We start from the raw sequence: 22,581 nt of genomic DNA, 5'->3' as shown, positions 1-22,581 counted from the left end.
AATTAGATAATTAGAATGTAACACAGAGACAGCAGTGGTGAGCATTGTTACCTCACAGCAAGAACACCAGTCCAAATCCCGGGTGCGACCAAGGGCCTTTTCTGCATGTTCTCCCCGTGTACACATGGCTTCTCTCTGGTTCAAAACATGCAGATTAGATTAACTGGACACTCTAATCTCTCTTTTGGCAAAACATTTAAAAAAAAGCACAGGAAAAGAAAGTTGAGTTTCAAAGAGAAACAGAGTTTGAAAATGTGTCTCATCGTGTTCCGTCTGAAGCGTTTTGGCTGAATGTGAACACACAGATGGCTCCTGTTGCTTCTCTGTGTTGTATAATATTCTGACTGTAACCAGATTAAACAATAGTTTGAATACGTAACAGCATTTTAGATAAAAGTATCTTTGCCAGGAGCAAACAATAAACAGCCTAGAGTTATCATTTTGAACCTGTATGTGACCTGGAAGATGCTTTTTCTCATGTTGTATTTATTTATTTTTTTTGTATTTTGAAGCATATTTATAAAAGGCAGAGACCAGAGCAGGACTCTATTCTCTCATTGTATTTAGTTTTATTTGATTTAATGGATGTTGTCGATGTGGGATGCAGGATGGACGATGTGCTGTCACACAAGTTTCAAACTTTATCTGATAATTAAACGTGTTGGAAACCAGCTCCTACGACTCTGTGCCTGCGACTGCTCGTTCTTGAAACGCTCACAAGTCCCCGGCTGTTTGGTTCTTATCAGTGGAAACAGATGGTTTCGCTGTGTGGAACACTCGCAGAGCTGGACCTGAATCTCTGCATCGCTACATCACACTCCCTCACAGGGAAGCGGCTAATTAGTGTCTGTCACTGTCTCGGCGGCACACGGTTGAACCGACAGAAAGTCAATCACTCAAAACTCAAAGAGACGATTAGAAGCCAGAGAAGGTTTTGATTCATGACTCGTCAAAAATTTGAAAATTCATTTTCATTCTGTGTAAAAAAAACAAACTCTGTTGACAAGTTGTGACAAATTCCAAGTTGACAAGAAAAATAAAGACATAATGGATGAGTTTCAAGGTTTAGTAGAGAAGTAAAAAGCCCAGATGGCTTTAAATACATGGAGAACAGCTCCATCTAGTGGCATCTTTGTGTCACTACTGTGATGTGCAGTTTCATAAAATAATTGTGAATTTATTAGTATTCTTTATGAACAAATGTGTTTTAGCAATAAATACCTCTAGTTTATTTAAATATAATCAATGCTGATGCGTTCGGGTCAATTTCTTTTACCTTTAACTGGAAAAAAAAATCCCTTTTTGAAGTCATTTTGAGGGAGAATTAATGAAAATATAAGCTATAAAATGAGAAAAATAACATATGAAATAATAAGGAAACCAGGAAACGCTTCAACGATTCGGGCTTTTCAAGATGTTTTATAGGGAACATTGAAATATCAAAGGAGCTGTATAATCTTTTCTTTCTCTATCACTTGTACTCAATAATTTAATATTTGAAAACTAGAAAACTGTGCATATACCAACACTGTCACACTGGGGGAAAAAAGAAATCCATTATTAATTAGAGATAAGAAGAACAGCAGGAACTGAGAAGAACAAATTCAATAGATTTGACGACATAAAACGGACTTTTAAATCTGGTATCAAGTGCATTTGCTTTTCTGTTTTAGCTGTAACTTTAAATAAATGAAGCGTGGTTGAGCCCGTTTGTCTGTTTTTGCGTTGTTTTTCGGGTGTATATTGTATTTTTGTTGAAGGTTATTGTTTCGATGATGTGTGCCGTGAGTTATCTTCATTCATTGGGATATCTTCATGTCCCAACCCTCTCTTCTACATTCTGCACCTTTAAAACAGGATCAATCTTCAGTGGTTTCACCTCTTCTCTAATTGTTCTTTTAGTAAATCAGACAAAGTGTCCACATTGGTCTTTAACAGTTAATTAGTCCTCAGTTAAGTTGATTTTCCCTCTTTTTATGTGAATCACTTCACAGCCTGACGTCGTTCTGATATGTACGGGAGTCAAACTTCAAAAAAAGTCCACATTTTATCCTGAACAACATGTGTCAATAACATGTTTACACTTTTACAGGCTGAAAAAAAACAAAAAAAACGATTTAATCACAGTTAAGAGACCTTGTTTTTGACAACTGAAGATTCTTCACTACAACAGAAAAACCTGACGTCATCTTCGTTGTAACATGAACCCTCCTCTCTCTGAAACTGACCTCCCTGAGACGATTCTCTCCGGGTGCCATTGTCCACATCATTTTTTTTTTGTCTTTACATCCTGTTCCGTGGTAAATGTGGGTGGGGCCAGTTCCTGGACTGGAAGTATCCTCTCAGTGCTTCCAGGTCGACTGCGGGAAAGTAAGGTCCAATGCGTTTCCTCAGCCACCACTTCCCCTGCACTGCGCTGGCGCTGCCCGGCACGCTGAACTTGTATCTGAAATGTTCTCCTCGTACCCACCTGACAGGAACAAGCACACAGGAGAGTGACTTTTACCCCAAAAAAACACTGATTTAAACAGAAATCTTCCATAATCCTCTTTGTATTCATGTCATTTTTAATGTAACAGCATGAGAAAACATATTAGAAGTCCGTGGAAACTAAATTTAGACGATGAATCTGCAGCCAAAATGCTGAAAATGTTGGTTTGTTAACCCTTAAACACACTAAGACACACTTTTGTGTTTTTCTAGAACATTTTATCTTTTTTTCATGCATATTTTTTCTACTGTAAACAACGTTAACTAAAATACTCACACTAACACCCCTACGCACAAAATGACCTCATTGAAATTCATTCACTCTATTTTTGACGCATCGTGACAAAAACTTTTATAAAAAATTTTATGAAATGTAAAAAAAAAAAAAATGCATATAAACAAATGTTTCTGTTGGTGAAATTGGTGGCCCGTGGGCCAAAACTGGTCCGCCAGCATCAGTATCATGGGCCGGCAGATGATTTAACAAATCTGGTCTTAAATTATTTGATTATCTTCAAAAAAACAAAAAAACAGGGCTTTTATTCTGAAAAAACATGGAACTTATTCAAACAGATTGTTTGTGTGTGTTAGTGTGTGAGGGTGTGTGTGTGTGTGTTACCTTGGTGGGTCTCTGCCCTGGAAGGGGTTGTGGTCGAGCAGGGAGAGGACGGTGCTGTCGTTGGAGAGCAGGCGTCCTGCGATGTGTATCACCCACACACTCTGCTCGTAGGTCTGTTAGAATAAGAAAAAAATTATTTATCAATATTTTGTTTACAAAAAAAACAGAATGAGGGAGAGAGGTTTGGAAAGAGAGATGAAGAAGAACGAGGAACAAGAAGGAACAAGAAAAGAGAAGACACGTTGGTGTAAGCACAGAACTTCTGTGGAAGATAAAGGAACCCTCATGTGGAAGATAAAGTGGTCAATGATGAGTGATGAGTTCATACCTGAAAGGCAGCGAACCACATGAGCCAGTCCAGCCGGTAATGATACGGCGATATGAGGCACGGTCTTCGGTAAACATCTCCCGGCTTACACAGGAACTGGTATTCCTCCCAAACCGCATCAGGATCCTTTGGATCTGGACTCAAAGTTCCCTGGAAGATCACCTCGGTGCGCTCCTTGGTGATGCTGTGGGAGAGATGGGTGAGTAGTTAAAGTGCAGTGGGTACAGAGGTTGCATGACCCTTTGACCTCCGGCGATGGCTGACCATACTGTACCTGCCAAAGGCCCCGTAGGTGTTGACGATGCCCAGGGGGTCGAAGGAGGTGTTCATCACCTGCTTGGAGCTCAACAGGTTCATCACCACTGGAACGCTCAGGAAGCCGATCATAACGCCCAGAGAGACGTTCACCACCCGACGAATCAGCATGCCTGAAAAAAACAAAAACAAAAACAGAAGAAACAGAAGAAACAGAAGAAAGCGTTAACATGATACAATTTAAAGCTACAGTCTGTAACTTCAGGCAATGTTTGCTGTTGATTATTCCGCCTCAGTTTGGTTTGCATGAAGGAAGGTAGGTAGGAAGGTAGGTAGGTAGGATGGTGAATTGGTAGGTAGGTAGGTAAGTAGGTAGGTAGGTAGGTAGGATGGTGAATAGGTAGGTAGATAGGTAAGTTACTAGGTAGGTAGGTAGGTGGATAGGTAGCTAGGTGAATAGGTAGGTACATAGGTAAGTTAGTAGGTAGGTGGGTAGGTTGGAAAGCTAGTAGGTAGGTAGGATCGTGAATGGGTAGGTAGATAGGTAAGTTAGTAGGTAGGTAGGATGGTGAATATGTAGGTAGATAGGTAAGTTAGTAGGTAGGTTGGTAGGTAGGATGGTGAATAGGTAGGTAGATAGGAAAGTTAGTAGGTAGGTAGGTAGAATGGTGAATATGTAGGTAGATAGGTAAGTTAGTAGGTAGGTAGGGTGAATAGGTAGGTAGATGGGATGGTGAATAGGTAGGTAGATAGGTAAGTTAGTAGGTAGGTAGGTAGATGGGATGGTGAATAGGTAGGTAGATAGGTAAGTTAACAGGTAGGTAGGTAGGTAGGTAGGTAGGATGGTGAATAGGTAGGTAGATATGAAGGTTAGTAGGTAGGTAGGTAGGTAGGTAGGTAGGGTAGATGGGATGGTGAATAGGTAGGTAGATAGGAAGGTTAGAAGGTAGGTAGGTAGATGGGATGGTGAATAGGTAGGTAGATAGGAAGTTAGTAGGTAGGTATGGTGAAGGTAGGTAGTGTAAGTAGGTAGGTAGGTGAGGTAGGTAGATAGGAAAGTTAGTAGGTAGGTAGGTGGGATAGTTCGTGTTTGTTTTCAGTATTTTCAGCACAGGCGTCACACCCTATCTACAACAATCTGAGCAAAAATTGATATAATTGCAGGGACTGTGTCTGATTCCCTCCTCTGTGGCTCGTCCTGAGGTTTATTTTCCTTTTTTTTCCCAAAGGACAGGAGATCTTGTGACATTTTCAGATTGTGAAGCGCATTGAGCCAAACTGTGATTTGTGAATATGAGCAATGAAAATCAAATTGATTTGATTTGGAGGCACATCATTGTTCATCTTCAAAATAAAAGTCTGAGCGGTGCAGAGGAAAGACGGTGACGAGAGTCCAAATCCAGAAGAAATGTTTGTTATTGTCTGGCTTTGAAGTGACTTGAGTCAGTGCAACTAACAGTTAATAAATGCTACAACTTAGTAAAAATAAAGGGAATCTAATTGGTCTGTTGCTTGTTACACCCATGTTATTTAGGAGAGTAATTATAAACCTTTTTGGATTAGAAACCGTTTTTTGTTTTGACGACAGGTCTTGGACTCACCGTGTGCTGCACTTAGATTGTTAAAATAGAGCCTGGCATGTGTGTGTTTATATGTGTGCGACCACTTTAACAGTGGAAAAAAGGTTTGGCCTGTTAGATCATGGTTTGACTTGCTGGTATTGACAAATGCTGGCTGACTCTGCTTCCTACCTGACGCTGCCTGCTTGTCCCTCTCTGGTAAAGACATCAACGTAATCCACAAGAAAAAGAAAAAAAAAGGAAAATAACACTTTTCTTACACCGTTACAGACTTGCCGGGTCTGTTGAAATGATTTAAACACGCTCACACTTTGGGTAAAAGCATATTTTGTACTCTCGCATCCTCTAATAAATTAAAGAGGCCATTACGGGTCCAGCGAGACCAATTACGGTGAGGCCGCTCTCGCTCTTTTACGAGCCTGTTCTGTTAAAAAATAAAAGCGGCATCGCATTAAATTCCAATAAAGAACTGTGTAGGTCATACTTTTCCCAGCTCCTCAACTATCCCTCTTTTTTACCCATGATTCCCCTCTTCAACTTCATTCCACCTACTTAGACCATTACCTTCGACTGTAAGTGAAACCTATATTATACACCAGTGTCTCACAACAGTACATTTTTGCATGATATAATAAGATTTTTTAACAGTAGTAGTAGTATTTTTGTGGCCATTTGTGTAATAGGTAAACCAGGAATTTCCAAGAGATACATATTTAATTCGAGTTTATCCCTTTACTGGGCAACAAACTGTATTTGGTGACTTCCGCAGACATCCAAAACCGCGTTACCGTGCGTTACCGTGCGTCACAGAAAGTGGTCTATGACGCTCAAAGCTTCAGTGCAGATCCGGAATACAAAATATAAATATATATTCTTATATATACTCCTTCTGGATTTTTTTTTTTTAACCACAGACAAGGAACCGTCTTGATTTTCTATAATAAAAAATTTTTTTTTGGAAAATGTAACAAAAGGAAGTTGTAATAACACTCCAATAACACTGTAGGGGTTGAAATGACTAATTTCAAAGTATTTTAACGAGTGCCCTGTAAAAAAGTTATGCATGTTGTTGTGAATCTGAATACCTTTGCTGGGTTTCGGGGTCCGTCCGGCGGCGTCCTCGTTCTGGATGTCAAGCACCGCCTTCTTGGCTCCACCGCCGGCGCGGAACAAGAAGCCGAGGGACGCGTCGTCAAAACACGCCAGACTGGGAACGATGGTGAGCCAGTTGAGGAAACTGAGGTTCCCGCTCACGATGAGAACGACCTGCAGCGGAGAGGAAAACATTAAGAACACATTATTATTATGACATTATATATTATTTACAATGAAAAATTGTAATTCTTGGATCAAAATGATGAAAACCTGTCATAGCCCTGTGATACACTCCTGTGCAGGTAAATGTGAGGTACATCATTTTTTTTAAATGGACTAAAATCCAACACTGTACTGTTTTTAGATCCGTCCATTTTAGAACCCGAACCAAAAACCTTTTGGTTTTACTCTAATTTTCTAATAATAAAAAGTAATAAAAAACTGTTGGCAGCGATAAAGGAACAAAAAATAGCTTTTACACGATGATTCTTATAATTAGTAAATACAGAAAAACATATTACGGCAGTGACCTCTAATAACAGATGAGTCACATAGACGTGTCCCCCCTTTTTCTGCAGAACACATTTGTTTATATGCATTTGCTTCAGTCATAAATTGACCATTCGTTCACGTCTAATCGATTACATCCCTCGCGCCGTGACGTGGAACATACATCACGCATTCAAGTGTCCACCCCGGCGCCAAATCGGGATTAACATACAGTACAGCTGCTGTGTCTCCAGTGGAAACTATTTATCAGCGTGTACGCGAGCCAACGCGCCTCATAAATCATATTATTTCAAATTTACTATAAAAGTTAAATAAACATATTAAATATACAGACCCATGGTTGTACTTGAACTTTGTCCCCACTAGAAAATGTCAAAAAAAACTTTTTAAACATGAAAAGGACTTATTTTAGAACTAAATATGGATGTTTTCATCATCACCTGGAACAGGATCTGGATGGCTCCGTTGATGACGCACATCCGTCTGCCGAAGAAGGTGAAGAACGGGACGACGAGCTCGATGAAGTGGTTGGACGACGTCTCGAAGACGTGGAACCACCGCGGCGAGCGGTGCATGTAGTAGGACATGGGGTTGGGAACTGGTTGAGTCTGGAAACAAGGACGAGGACGAAGAGGAGACGTGTTGTTTGTGCAGATGATCAAGACGCCGTGATTGTATCTAGTGTCAGCATTTCCAAACATAACTCTTTCTCTGTCTCGTTTTGGCTCTCGTCTCTTAATTTCCCCCGATGCTACACCTCCCAGGTTCTAAATAAAGACAGAACTTTATTTAAATGAAGCACCTCCACCTACACATGTGCGCAAAATGAAAACACCACTGTGTGCGGATGATTACGCGCGTGTGCGTCGCGGCAGAACATGCAGAGCGGTGTCAGGAGAGGGGGCTGAAAAATAAACACGGCGCAGAAATAGGTGGAGATCGTTGGCAGGTCGCTCTGTACGCTCACTGTTTTTGTGAAGTGGGGAAAAAAAGAGGGGGTGGGGTCGGGTTGTTTAACCTGTAGTGAACCAAAAACACACGTGGAAATCCAACGGGCAGCGAGCCCGAGACCTCAGACGACCAAACAACCCCCACCCGGCCCCCGGGCCAATTAGCTGCGTTACAGCAAACAAACAAACAAAAAGCAAACAAAACTGCGAGTGCCTGACACACTCACACACACACACAGCGCGCAGAGAGACGGAGAGATGCTGTCTCTCTGCGCGCTGTGTGTGTGTCTCCGCATGTCTGAAAGGCAGCAGTGTGTCAGAGCGGGTTAATAAGGCTTCACCTGGCGCCAGTGGCTTTAAGTGTGTGTGTGTTTCTGGTATAAACGTTGACCTTGTCAGGACCAGTAGTCCTCATGGAAACCAAAACCTGGTCTTAATGAGGCAGACCCATACTTTAGGGCTAAAATTGAGGGATTAGGGATTCAGCTATCAACGTCATCCTTTAGGCCCCGCCTATTCAAATTTCAAATGGTGGCCCGGCCAGTGGTCCCACCAGACGAACACTTTCCTACAGTCGCACTGACCCTGCGTGGGTCACATGTGACAAATAATCTAACGTTAATTCAGAGAAATGTTGCCAATATTGTGCACCTTTTTGATTTTATACACTAAAAATATGACCAACTTATTTATTTTAAATTTCAAAGAGAAACAACAATGACAGCTACTACATTGCACAGTTTTTGTTTTTAAGGCACTCTGAGGTGTACAAAGGACAGAATTACTGACGTTCCCTCAGATCGTCATGGTTTTAATTTTAAATTTGTTTTGAAAATGTGGCCCAGCTGAGTTTGTAATTGAATAGCCCCACTTTAGGCCTTTGGACTCCTTATGTTTTGTCAGGTGAAGCTCTATTTAATTAAAGCACAGAACATCTGTCACTTTGTGTAACAGGATGACTCAAGAGGACGGGATTGGAGAGAAATAAAGGCACACCTCATAGTGGTAGTCCATGCAGGTCAGGTCCCTCCAGCATTTGTCCCCTCGGATTTTAATAAGACCCTGTGAAAAAAAAACAGAAGACAAACATGTCATTTTAATGCTTTTAAACGCCTCAATATTTACTGCAAATGAAATGTTATATGTGAACAGGAGCGCTCATCATCATCCAGCACAGAGCTGGAAGCTTGTGATACAAGTGGCTGCTGTTGATGCATGAGAAGAGAAACGGAATAATTCTCACAGCACGTCCACCACCAAACATCCGGGACGAGAGACTGTCAACGCCGACACTTCGGCTCGTCATGTGATTGCCATGGAATGTGGAACAAATCCGCCGCTAACACCTCAAATCAGATTTAGAAGAAAAAAACAAGCCAGGACACTCAGCTGCTGCCGGCTGTTGAGACGCTGCAGTTGAAAATGCAGCTGATAATCCAATTCAATCACAAGATCCTGAAATGTGGCAAATTCAGACACAAACACGATAGCGACGCAAAGCCCAGGGCAGCCGAGTTGACAGTAAACCCTAAAACTGAACAAGCTTTTACACAATCATGAGCCTATAGTTGTAAACGTATGGACACATTTAAGAAACTGGTGATTTCTCCATCAATTTCATCATTAAAAGAGGAGTATTTGATGCAGCCAGCAGGGGGCGACAATGAGCCTACTTCTGACTTTAGTAAAAAAGAGATAATTCGTTTCAGCTCTTCTTCATTCGCATACGATATCAGACTTTGAAAATGATGTTCTCATTTAGACCGAAATAGATGATAAATCACAGCACACAGTGTGACTGACAGCTGGTGTCTGCAGGTGACGTCTGTGAATTCGCTAAATTTCAACAGAGAGAGAGATAGAGCTGCACAAATAACATTGTTGTAAGTTATTAGGGGTGGGAATCGCCAGAGACAACACAATATGAAAATTATCACAATATTTAAGTCACAATATTATCACGATATTTAAGTTATGATATTATCACAATATTTAAGTCATGATATTATCACGATATTTAAGTAACGATACAATATTATCACGATATTTAAGTCACGATATTATCACAATATTTAAGTCACGATATTATCACGATATTTAAGTAACAATACAATATTATCACAATATTTAAGTAACATATTATCACAATATTTAAGTCACGATATTTAAGTAACATATTATCACAATATTTAAGTCATGATATTATCACGATATTTAAGTAACATATTATCACAATATTTAAGTCACGATATTATCACAATATTTAAGTAACATTTTATCACAATATTTAAGTAACGATACAATATTATCACGATATTTGAGTAACATTTTATCCCAATATTTAAGTCATGATATTATCACGATATCTAAGTAATGATATGATATTATCACGATGTTGTGATATTCTCACACAGCAGCTCTCGTGAGAGAGCACGACAATTTTTTTTATGCTAATCCACAAACACTTTAATGTTTAATTGTAACATCAGGTAAAAAATGATATGCTAAAAAATCTTTACTTGGCGATATAATATCGCTGAGCAAAATATTACGATATTTCCCTGTATCGATTTCCATCCTCACATAAAAAAGGGCTGAGTTTGTCCTGATTGAGGACAACAGTCTGAGGACAACAGTCTGAAGACAACGGTCTGAGGACAACAAACTGAAGGCAACAGTCTGAAGACAACAGTCTGAGGACAACAGTCTGAAGACAACAGTCTGAAGACAACGGTCTGAGGACAACAAACTGAAGGCAACAGTCTGAAGACAACAGTCTGAGGACAACAGTCTGAGGACAACAGTTTGAGGACAACGGTCTGAGGACAACAGGGCCGATGCGAGCTTGGAGCAAAGCCAAGAGCCTTAAACATGATGAAGAACCAGGGTGACGTGGGCAGATGGTGAAAGACTGCGACAAATGTGAAGTAATAATCTGAAACCGCTCTAACAAAGTCATCAAACAGGGACACCAGACCATATGTCCTCACTGCTCACAGTGATGTGACTGAAATTAGTCGACACGAACCTTGACACCATTTATCAGCGAGAGAGGGGAGGTAAAAAAAAGAAGCCGCAAGGCTTCAAAATTCAATTTAATACGATAAAAGTATTGCATTAGGGTTTTGCTTTTCTGCCGAGCCTTTATGTGAACACTGCTAATTGTATTCCACAGTATTCAGCGTTCATGAAGCACCGAGATTAAATTAGCCGCGCTGTTTGTCGAGCGTCGCCTGATTAGCCTCACAAGCAGCTGCGGCACAAATTAAAAAAGACATTTGAGCAGCTTCACGTCCCACCACAGTGTGCAAGTGTGATTTAATAGAACCAGCTCTGCTAATGGTGCCACGGTAACACTAATCACTGAATCATTTATCAGACATTTATAAGGTGACACTCCTGATTAGCAGAGCATACTGTATAAGAGTCATGTGATGATATGTGTGTGTGTCTACTTGTATTTGTTACCTCATTAGGACCCTTTCTGCAATAAATACTGACCTTGTCAGGACCAGTAGTCCTCATGAAGATCAAAACCTGAGGATGAACCTCATTTCTGAGGAACTGGTCAAATTTAGGGCTAACATTTGAACTGTGGTTAGGTTATGATGCCTGGTGTCAAACTGACGTCATAATTGGCGTCAAACTGGAGTCAAACTGGAGGCAAACTGGCGTAAAACTGGCGTCATACTTGACTTCAAACTGGTGTCAAAACTGGTGTCAAACTGGCGTCAAACTGGTCTCAAATTGGCCTCAAATTGGCATTTAAACTAAATTTTAGATTTATTTCTCTGCTTTTGATATGAATTGATTTATTTTCCATCATAAATGTATGTTTTTAAACACCAGTATAAAACCAGTATACATCATTCCGTATCAAAACGAGCACTTTTACTTTGAAACTCTGTGAAATATCACCATGAATATCTTTACTTGTAATTTTAAGCTAAGAGGCATCGCTTTACGTCAGGGATTAAAACAATAACAAGAGTAATTTGTGCGACAACTTCTTCTTCTTCTTCTTCCCAACATTTCCTGTGAGGCAACCGTTGAGCCGCCGTGTCGCCTCCACAGGCAGGAACTCTGCAGCAGAGCCACAGAGCCGCGGTGAACCACAGACCCTCAGACTGACAACCGCTCATGACCAGAACTGATCGAACACAGAGTCTGCACTTTAAACTGTGCTTCATGTCCACAACAGCAACGACAGCAGAGTGTTTCCACTTGGTCCAGAACTGCTGATTTAACATAACGAGAGCCTGCCATCATTATCATGTCATCTCCACCCAAATTAGACGTGACATTTTCTGTCCTCACCTTATCAAGTTTAACGCCATGTGAATGTTATTTGGAAATTTAAAAAACCCTGCATGTCGGACATTCCTTCCAGCACCTGAATGCAGCGTTGTAATAAAATGACCATAAAAATGACAACCTCATTGTGATCGTGATCAGCTGATCCTGCTGGACTGAGATGGATCCGTCCACCAGGTTCTAGTCAGAAGAGTTTTTAATAACAACAACAACAACAACAACATCTTCTGCTAAGGTCTGTGGAGAAGAACCAACACAAACATTCAAGGGACTTACAACTAAAATGGATGTACGTCCATCCAACCATCCATCTTCTACCGCTTTATCCTCTACATGAGGGCCGCGGACAGCTGGAGCCAATCCCAGCTGAAATAGGGTGAAAGTTGGGGTCACACCATGGACAGTGGAAGGAAACCCATGTGCACACAAGCCTGTTGGTTGGACCAAGGTTGTGAACCCCGACCTTTCAGCTGTGAGGCACTACTCTACCATGTTCTATTTCCACTTTATCCTCCACATGAGGAACAACCGTCCACTCTCACACCTACGGTCAATTTAGAACGTCTAATTTGCCTAATCCCCAAATTGTAAAACCGGAGAACCGGGAGAAAACCCATGTGAGGAACATGAAACCGTCATGCAGAAAGGCCCTTGTTCTGACCGGGTCACGAACCCAGGTGCTAACCTATATAGCAACCGCGTGGCTCCACCAATATTTCCAGTTGTAAATGAAGTGCTGAGCCAAAATCAATCAAAACCAGATTTACACATTCACTGCATTCAGAGACTGTGCTAATAATTCTGTAAAATATTAGCGTTTTTTTTTTTTTAACAGTGTAAGAGAATAAAGCTGTGCTGCAGCTTCCCTCGCGGTCTCCATAGAACATAAAACCCCCGCTGGGTTTGTGGCGGCCGCACTGATTGGCAGATAAAACCCGCTCGGTGGTCTGACACTCGCCATGGAAACTGTCAAACAAGCAGACATGTTGTTTCGCCAGCCGTATATTTCGGGTCGGATTTTCCAAACACTGGCGGCGTTTTATAGCGGAGCTGCAGCTCCAAGAGTAACGGTCTAAAATCAGGAGGACAAACACTGGAATATCTTTGGGAACGTTTTTTACATCCCTGTCCTGGATAAAGTACTCAGGCATGTGTGTGTGTGTGTGTGTGGAGCTGAACTCGTCTGTCTGCATGAATTTATAGTATCTGTTTCCTCCCGGACAGAAATATCCATGTCTCTCTGGTCTCTCCCCACAGGGAATCTGTTAGTCAAGGTGCTGCTGACAGGGCAGGGGTTTAGAGAGTGCTGGGGCCCCTGAGTGTACTCCCATTTTATTCATTTTAATTCTGTTTGACAAGTTAAATACAAGTGAAGCAAAGACATTTTTTTTTTTTTTTTTTGCAAAAACATAAAGAAAAATATGGCCAACATTGTCACGTTGTACTCACAGCTCCTAACATGATGCGGACAATGAGCCACCGGAATGTCCAGATGCAGACGAGGGACGGGGGACAGCGGCGCGGGACCTGGGACAGAGTCCAAAGCGGACACAAGAAAATGGCCAGGAAGCCCGTCTCCAGCAGCTGAGTCTCCCAACCTGCACACATCATCAGGAGGTTCCACCGTTACGTGCTTCTGCTACTAAAAGAACAAGCCATGATGGAACGCCAGCAGGAACCTGGACTCACTGCTGTGTGTGTTTGCACAGCCAGACACTGTTAATGCAGCAGTTAAAGCTGCGGACGCTGATTCTGGCTTCCTGTCCATCGTCCTCCTCTCTCATCCTTATATCACCTCATGAACACGTTTGGTTTATTAGAACTCGAGTAAGTGAACAGTGTCCTCAGCACAAACACTCCTGTACGCTCGTCTGAATCTGGATTGCAGGAAGCTTAGATCGCAGACTTTAAATCTGCACCGTCAGCCATAAAATGAGAATAATTTGTCCAAATGTAAAGTGGGATTAAGCGAGAAGAACAATGCTGAAATCGGAGCCACGGCAGCAAACCACAGACATCGTCCTGGCATCTCTGGATAGAAAGTCTCATTAAGCAATTAGAGACCTCGCCACTTATCTGAGCCAGAGCCCTAACCGCCTCTTATTTCTCAGTATCAATAACCCTCAATTCAGCCGGTGACAGTGGGGTTTATGTACAATAACTGGCGTTAAACAACACACATGAGAAAGCCGGTGGTAAGACGGAGAAATTTCAAGGTCATTAATTACCAATATTTATTCATGTAATCCGATCGCTCTGACATACAGGAGTTAATTTGTCCTCTAAAGACAATCTGTCAGAGGAGTTTAGTGTAAATACCAACTGCAGTTTGAGTGATTTTACCACAAAAGATTCCACTTCTTCTGTTTCACGATGAGTTCACTTACCAAAGGAGTACCTGGGGAAAAAAGGGACAATAGCATTATTAAAATGAAATGAAGACATATTCTGTAGGTTTTATTATAAAGACGGTGGGGCTAAAACTTTTACTGGATGAACTGTCAACTAGTTTAATGAGTGTGCTTCTTTAATGTGAATCTTGCTCCATTTGGCAAAAGAAATCATTAAAACATTAGTTGCCGCCCTCAAAAAAGTGGCTAAAATACACTAAAAGTGGTTAACGGTATTTTCTTGGGAAGCAGCAAAAACTGTTCTGTGTCTGAGATGATCTAGAAACCATAAATATCATGAAGTAAGAGTCAGAAAGCTAAACAAAAGTATTATTATATTATTAGCAGTATCATTAAGTAATGAAAAATGGTATCAGGAGGATCCTGAGGGCTGTGATATCGATATCAAACATAGTAGAGTAGAATAAAACCACTCTTAGACCAAAGTAATCAATTAAAAGTTATCTTCAAACGTCTAAAACGTAAAGTTTGAGTTACATACAGCCAAAGTATGTAACTCGTGCGACTCACCACAGCTGCCCCACGCTGACCAGCGAGCGGTAAAGCACCCACAGTGTCGCCATGACAACCATGTTGGCCATCCCCGTCGCCAGCACGAACCCGGACAGAGCCATTCCCACCAGGGCGATGCCGTCCAGGTTGCCGTCCATGTCGTCCCAGGACAGGAACCAGAAGACGGAGGGCGTGTACGCCAGCGCGGCCACGCCTATCTTCCCGCCCACGTAGCGCTTCACGCTGTTCAGGTAGTTCTTGCAGGGCATCAGACCGTTTTCACCGATCAGCTGCTTGTTCTGGTTGTAAGCGACGGTGAACGCCACCACTGAAATCCAATCCAACATTTGTTACTAAAGCACATTTAAAAACAGAGTTGACCAAAGTGCTGTGCATTAGGGGATGGGAACCGGTATCGGTCAGTATCGGTATGATACCGGTCGAAATCATTATCATACGGGAGCCTGACAGGGACAAACGTGAGGTATAATAAAGAGCAAAATATGTTTTTTATGGATTATGGTTTTAGGGCTGCAACAACTATTTTGATATTCGATTATAATCGGTTTGAGTGGAATAATTAAAACAAGTTTTTTGGTTTTTAGCTTCTTAAATGTGAATATTTTCTGGTTTAAAAAAATAATCATTAGTTGCAGCTCATAAAATAGACACATTATATCGGTTATTCACAATGTTATTATAAAACAAGCTTATGTTGACACTGTGGATGCTTGCCAACTGAGATTAGGATCACACACACTAATCGATACTTCACTGATTATTTATGTCACCATAAAGACAATAACACCACAGCTTTGTGTTTCACGTGTCACTAAAGTTCAACAAACTCACAGTAAATAAAGGCGACGGAGCGCAGCAGCACGATGCGGGTGAGCCAGTAACTTCCGGTGTGCAGCGACTCCAGCCTCTGCTCAGTGTCCGCGTCTCCTCCATGTTTTCCACTGCTGCTGTCCACTGTCTCTGTCTCTGTCTGTCTCTTATTGTCCACGCGTCTTCTCCTCACAGAGCTGCCTGCTCCCTCGCTGGAGTCCGCCATGTTCATTCACGGAGCTCAGTCACGTGACCAAACAAACGCGGAAGTGATTTTTTTTCAAAACAAACTTATCTGTTATTAATAATTATTAGATAAAGTATATATAAATATATAAAAATAAATATTAAAAATACTATAAAAATTAATTACATTACATTAGTTACATTATAGAATCAATAAAAAAATAAATACAAATATTTGATATTCTTTACACATTATTATTTCTTGCTTATTTGCTTTTCTTCTGTTATTTTTAAATATACCATGGAACTTTATTGCTTCATTATTTTACATCAAGTTTCTTTTTGAATTATGTATGTATTTCTTATAATATTATCAGGGCCGTTTTCTACTATTTGAAGGGGCCCAATGTATTGCGGAGGGGGGCTAGTTTGGTAAGCAGAGGAAATAAGACATCAAAATATTAAAATGTTTCACAGAATTTCAAAATAAAATGTTCTTTTTGATATGGACAGATACTTAGTTAATAATATTAATGTATTAGGATGCTACTGAGCCATTTTGCACCACTTTTACTCATTCCCCATGTTTTCTAAAACATTTACACCACTTCTGATTTGCGTGCCAATTTACGTTCGTTTTCACCAACGTTTAGGGCCTCAAAAATGTGAAAGAAATGAAGTATGTGCCAACAATAAGAACAAAAACACTTGCAAGAATAAGACTATTATTGGAGTTAGTAAGGAACTTTACATTTATAATGTGTTTTTCTCTAATGCTACTGTTGATGCCTCCTCTTGCTTCTTCTTGCCAAACTGGGAGGAACCGCTGTAAAAAGTGTTAAAAAGCCAATCGGAGTGAAGGGGAGGAGAGACACGAGTATTAAGGAGACTCACAGACTAAGTTAAGTTAAGTAAAACAGTGACTCCTGCATGGTTAAATTCAGGTCTTGTTGCACAAATGGGAATTTCAAGAAGAGAAACGTGAGATTGTACCTGACTATAGGGTAAGACATTTCTCCTTCTGTGCGCTTTTACGCACGGTGACGTCTTTGGGAACTGGACCACAGTAAAAACCAAAAAGTGTTTACAGATTTCTACCGGGGGGAAAAATATGACAGAGGAGACCAAACCGTTTACGGAGCATCCGTGCAGTCCAGCGGGCAGCGACCGCTCCATGACCCCGCATGGTTCGGACTCAGAGTCTCCAGCTTCTGCAGCGGAGTCTGACGCACGGGACACTGCGTCCGGAAACACGCCGCAGCGTGGCGCGGAGACCGAGCGCTTCCCCACCTGCATCCGCGACGCGGTGTCGCAGGTGTTGAAGGGCTACGACTGGTCGCTGGTGCCGATGCCCAGTCACGGAGAGCGAGGACTGAAGAGTAAACCTCACGTCAAGCGGCCGATGAACGCGTTCATGGTTTGGGCGCAGGCGGCGCGCAGGAAGCTGGCGGATCAGTATCCTCACCTGCATAACGCCGAGCTCAGCAAGACGCTGGGGAAACTGTGGCGGTGAGTATTACAGAGGTTCGACTGTAAACATACATGGGCAACATAAGGCCCTGGGGCCACATGTGGCCCGCAAACCAGTTTCATCCGGCCCACAGCGTCCTCACAGGTTACCTATAAATCTGATATGGTGAGACATATGAAGAGACAATGCAATAAAAAAGACCAAACATCAGTTTTGCTCCTTCATATTAATAGCATTTAACTTTTAACACACAAGTATTTTTTAATTTTAAAATGTAAATGTTACACATTTTGCCTATAAATATGGATTTACTGATTATTATTTCTTTAAAAACTTTTAGCTGTGGCCCTTTGCTTGCTTCAGTGTTGCCCGTCCCTGCTGTAAAACTGTGGCACATTCACTGCATCACTGACCTGAATGTGAATTATGCACTACAAGCTGTCATTTACTTGTATGACCTGTTTACGATGTTTTGATGTTGACGTTTTGTTTTCTTGCGATGCCATGTTCAAGTCATGCTATGGTTTTTGATAACAATTCTTGTATGTTTACCAGGCCAAAGATCAAACATTTTAAATGAATTCAATCCCAGAATGAGAATCCTATTTCAAAACTAAGCATAAAAGACATTGACTAACATTGACGTTTTACATATATAATATATGAAATTCAATATATAGAAAAGTAAGGCATTCATCAATCAAAGAACATGAACCAATTGGCACAGGAAAAGCTGTTTCCGTTTAAGATAATAAGTGATGAAGTAAGTAGGCTTACTTATGTGGTGATTTCCACATAACTAATAATAGTACTACCACTGCACTGTAAAAAATAACAAGCACAAGTTTAAAAAATATTATGTAACTTAAGTAAAATATGTAAATGTAGGTAAAATATGTATCACATACCGGGAAAGTAAACAATAATTATACTGTTAGAAATTGTAATACTGAATTATTATTATCAAGGTATTGAATTTACTGTAGTGGCAGATGATCTAATATGAATTATTTCATATATGGTTAAATGGTGTATCACATTGTTAATGGAAAATCATAATATTTAACTTTGAGTGACATTCCGCCATAATATGCAGTATAATCTCATTTAAAATGATTTGCACTTTCCTGACATGGTGGCTTTTAGAAATAATGTGATCCAAGGTCCTAGCATCTAGAAGAATGCATGTAATCCACTTCTCTTGTGTCCAGAATTCTCTCTGAAACAGAGAAGCGTCCCTTTGTCGAGGAGGCCGAGAGGCTGAGGCTGCAGCACAAGAAAGACTACCCCGACTACAAGTACCAGCCTCGAAGACGGAAGAGCTCAAAACCGGGTTTAGGGGATTGTAAGGCTGGACTGGTCCAGCAACAGCAAGATTTGTTTAAGACAGAACCAGGGACGACCAGGGTGGCTGGTACGGGGGACACACATCATCATTACTATCCAGACAGGACAGGTAAGACTGTGAGACTATAGATGTATTTGATAAACTTTTCTTTCAGGATATAATGTTTTGGTTTTGGTTTTCAGGTCAGTCTCATGGACCTCCAACACCTCCCACTACTCCAAAAACTGACCTCCACTCAGGTGGTAAACATGATGGCCACCAGGTTGTGGATGGCGGCGGTGGCGGCGGCGGCAGTGGCAGCTCTGTTCCACCTCCTGGCCGACAGAACATCGACTTCAGCAAAGTGGACATCTCAGAGCTCAGCACTGACGTCATCAGCACCATCGATGGATTCGATGTGCACGAGTTTGACCAGTATCTGCCTCCAAACAGCCACAGCTCCGCTGTTCTAACTCCGTCAGACTCCAGCCACGGACACAACACCACCACCACCACCACCACAGGATCGTTCGTCCTACCGAGCGTCTACTCTCACTCCCACAGCAGTCCAATCTGGACTCCCAAATCTTCTAGTGGTCCATCGCCTGGAATGCCACCAACATCTTCTAGTAGTGACACCAATGAGGACAGTGGCCACAAACCTCAGATTAAAATGGAGCAGATGAGCCCAGGTCACTACAACAGCTCGTCCTCTTCTACTCCACCACCTCCTCCAGAGTACACCTCCCTCAACTCAGGAACCTGCCCTCCCTCCTCCTCCTCCTCTACATCTTCCTCTACATCTTCCGCCAGCCAGTACAATGACCTTCAGTGCCCCAGTTTCTACAGCGCCTTCTCCGGCTACCCCACCGGTCTGTATCAATACCCGTACTTCCACTCCTCCAGGAGTCCCTACGCCACGCAGCTTATCAACAGTTTGGCCTTGGCACCGTCTCCGCACAGTCCTCCCTCTGGCTGGGAGCAACCAATCTACACAACGCTCTCCAGGCCTTGAATGAAAGGATACAAAAACTGTCATAAAAAACAGATTCACTTCAAGTATTTCCGGAGGTTTTGAAGGGTCCGGATTTCGTAAGGACGGCACTTACAACTGTTAGGTGAATGGATCAAATTTGTTAGCAGATAAAGATGTGTTGTTTTGACTCTTTACTGAGGGAAACACTCAGTGAAAGGCTGATTAAAGCCTTATGATACACTCAAATGTTCCATTAAAAACTGCACACTAATGAAATTGTCTTAACTAGGCAGGCTGTTGGAGATTTAATATCACGTTTTTCCACACACTCATATTAGTAGATTTACCAAAATAATAATACATTTTTTACAAATATGTACAAATAATCAGCTGATTAGAAATGGGTTTTTTTAAGTTTATTTAAGCAACAGTTTTTTGGGTTTTTTTAAACAAAGTATGTAGCGTTCTTGCTGAGAGTTTTATGAGAAGTTTGATACCACAGTCCCTATAGTTGTGGGCTAAATATAGCATAGTTTAGTTAGCCTAGCTTAGCATAAAGAGTGCTAATTTTTGAGTTTTGCGATAACCCCTTTTAAAAGCCACAACCTATTGCTTTTTTTATGCTTTTGTAAACTAATGAGAGACAGCATTGGCAGTGCAAGGTGGTACAACGCTTACTTTCTAGACCAGAAAAGCAGGTTCTATGCTTTATGGTAGTTGATGAACATCAGTGTGCTATATTAATGTAGTTCTTGGCAGGTTGTCCTCCCATAATATTCAAATTTTAAAGCTACAAACTATGAATTTGGCCTATTTTGTGGGTGTAAAATGGAAATTAACCACAACCCTTTAATAAGCACTTGTCTCCCATTTAAGTGATTTATGTGTGTCCAGGGAGAAATAAAAAAAATGTTTTTTTTAATTTAACGTAATAATATTTGTTGTTTGATTATCCTGCTGATTTCATTATACGTGTTTTCTTTAGTTTTCCTTGAGGTGACACTATGTGCGATATGAGTGTTACAGGGACACAGTCACAGCAACAGGCAGACACAATAAATCAAATCCAATATCTCTGAGGCATTTTCTCCCCTGGCTGGACTTCGTGTCTGATTTTACTGCCGACCTGCTCCTAAGTGCTGCCTCATTCCCAGTTAGTTTTGCGTCCAGTCCAACAGCTGCTCCCGCTGCGTTTCCTGGGAGTACATAAGATAATTTCACAGTCCCGACTCTGTGTGGATTGTTGCCGTCGAAGGCCTGATGGACGGGACAGCTGGACGAGGTGTTTAAGTTTGTTCGACTAAACTAATATTCTCGACAAATAGTTACACTGGTAAAAATTCTGTGCTGAAGCAGCAAGTTTTTTTTTTTTACCCCATAATGATTGTGCCAGAATTTCACTGGCAATATTATCTTTAGGACAAACATGGTGGTGGCTGAGATGGAGTTCCAGCCACTTTTAAAGACTTCCTGTGCAGGTTCGGGGCCTGGCTGCTGCAGCTCAGTGGCTTCACTGTCTCGCAAGTTTACCGTGGCAACCCGGTCACCAACGTCAACACAACATCCAGACAGAGGGAACATTGATCGACACATAAAAATAAGAACCCTGGAGCCATGCGTGGAAGTTTGTGTAAGAGTGGCGAGATCATCAGGTGACAGACCTTCAGTCAACACTCAGTGTGACTGCGTGGCTCTCTGCAGTGGTTTGCTCTCCGTGCACCATGACTGATGAGCGCCACCATCTGTAGCATGGAATAAATGAACGGCCTGGGCCCTTCTGGAAAATACCGGAGAGGTGTCTCCTTAGCAATGAGACGGACTTCCTTCACATGTTCATTTATGAAAAGTGTTCTCCAAGATCTTATTTTCACACACCATTTTTTCACACCATTTAAATGTGTATATAGAGCACATTCAAGTTGTAGTTCACAAACATAATTATAGTTTGTTTATCTGGAAACATGCATTAAAAAAACATTTGTCTCTAGAGGGAAGTTCAAAGAAGTGAATGTTACTCGAGTTAAAACGATGTCTCGCAAAGGGATTCATTGAAAAAAGCCAAACTGTTGGTGGTCGAGTTGCATTGTGGGTAATGTAGGCAGCTGGTCTTCACAAGGTGGAGGAAGAATAGATTATATTAGTTTCTGTCCACATCTCTTCAATTTATACCTATAGTGCATAAAAACTGTGGTGATTTTCATGTCTCCTTTCTCTTTACAAGGATTCACAGGGTCGATGTGGTCCGACTTGTAAGAGACGAGCGCCATCTGTTGGGGGGAAAAGGACATAGCTGCACTTTTAACCTAGAGCTTCCTGTATTGTGCACTCTATGAATAGAACATTTCTAATATTAAATTGCCACGTTTACAGTAATATTTTTTAATAATCTAGTTTTAGTGTGTGTTAGAGCAAGATTCAGGTTTATTTTTTGATTCAGGTCTTAGTTTTTTGGCCTTTTTTGGCCTTTTATCGCTCATTTTTTGGTAACGTTGCTCATCAAAGTCCATCCATCCATCTTCTACAGCCGGGCACTGGTGCTGAAAATTGGAGTTAGTCATTTTTACACACACACACACCAAAATTAGTTCAACCTCTGCATTTAACCCACACCAGTAGTGAATACACACACAAGCCAGGTGAAGGAGCAGTGGGTAGCAACAGGGGCAACCCAGCCCTTGACCCTTACAGGAATTTGAAACAGTGACCGTACGATTACCCAATTCCCTTAATCTTAGCCAAGAGCTGC

The 22,581-nt window shown here is 41.4% G+C and overlaps 2 protein-coding genes across 2 annotated transcripts; one reads left to right on the top strand and one right to left on the bottom strand.

The window, feature by feature from the left end:
• Positions 1-915: 915 nt before the first annotated feature.
• Positions 916-16,128, bottom strand: lmf1 (lipase maturation factor 1). Its single transcript, XM_044014488.1, has 11 exons — positions 15,897-16,128; positions 15,063-15,372; positions 14,529-14,539; positions 13,591-13,739; positions 8,824-8,889; positions 7,318-7,485; positions 6,358-6,538; positions 3,712-3,865; positions 3,438-3,621; positions 3,110-3,222; positions 916-2,470 (listed from the first exon to the last, which is right to left on the bottom strand). The coding sequence occupies exons 1-11, from the start codon at positions 16,105-16,107 to the stop codon at positions 2,284-2,286; spliced, it is 1,734 nt and encodes a 577-aa protein (XP_043870423.1). The 5' UTR covers positions 16,108-16,128; the 3' UTR covers positions 916-2,283.
• An 857-nt stretch (positions 16,129-16,985) lies between these two features.
• Positions 16,986-21,919, top strand: LOC122759325 (transcription factor Sox-8-like). The gene is made up of 3 exons (XM_044014109.1): positions 16,986-17,570; positions 18,744-18,988; positions 19,063-21,919. The coding sequence occupies exons 1-3, from the start codon at positions 17,173-17,175 to the stop codon at positions 19,872-19,874; spliced, it is 1,455 nt and encodes a 484-aa protein (XP_043870044.1). The 5' UTR covers positions 16,986-17,172; the 3' UTR covers positions 19,875-21,919.
• The last annotated feature ends 662 nt before the right edge of the window (positions 21,920-22,581 follow it).

The sequence above is a fragment of the Solea senegalensis genome, linkage group LG18 (genome assembly GCF_019176455.1).
Source record: "Solea senegalensis isolate Sse05_10M linkage group LG18, IFAPA_SoseM_1, whole genome shotgun sequence".
Classification (NCBI taxonomy): domain Eukaryota; kingdom Metazoa; phylum Chordata; class Actinopteri; order Pleuronectiformes; family Soleidae; genus Solea; species Solea senegalensis.
Note: the sequence above shows the minus strand (reverse complement) of the source record. Positions and strands in the feature narration are given on the sequence as shown.

Coding starts and splice junctions, on each gene's coding strand:
- LOC122759325 (XM_044014109.1), top strand. CDS start 17,173: ATGACAGAGGAGACCAAACCGTTTACGGAGCATCCGTGCAGTCCAGCG. Junction 17,571..18,743: donor ACGCTGGGGAAACTGTGGCG/GTGAGTATTACA, acceptor TCTTGTGTCCAG/AATTCTCTCTGAAACAGAGA. Junction 18,989..19,062: donor TTACTATCCAGACAGGACAG/GTAAGACTGTGA, acceptor TTTGGTTTTCAG/GTCAGTCTCATGGACCTCCA.
- lmf1 (XM_044014488.1), bottom strand. CDS start 16,107: ATGAACATGGCGGACTCCAGCGAGGGAGCAGGCAGCTCTGTGAGGAGA. Junction 6,539..7,317: donor CCATCCAGATCCTGTTCCAG/GTGATGATGAAA, acceptor TCTCCGCTGCAG/GTCGTTCTCATCGTGAGCGG. Junction 3,223..3,437: donor TGTGGTTCGCTGCCTTTCAG/GTATGAACTCAT, acceptor TTATTCTAACAG/ACCTACGAGCAGAGTGTGTG.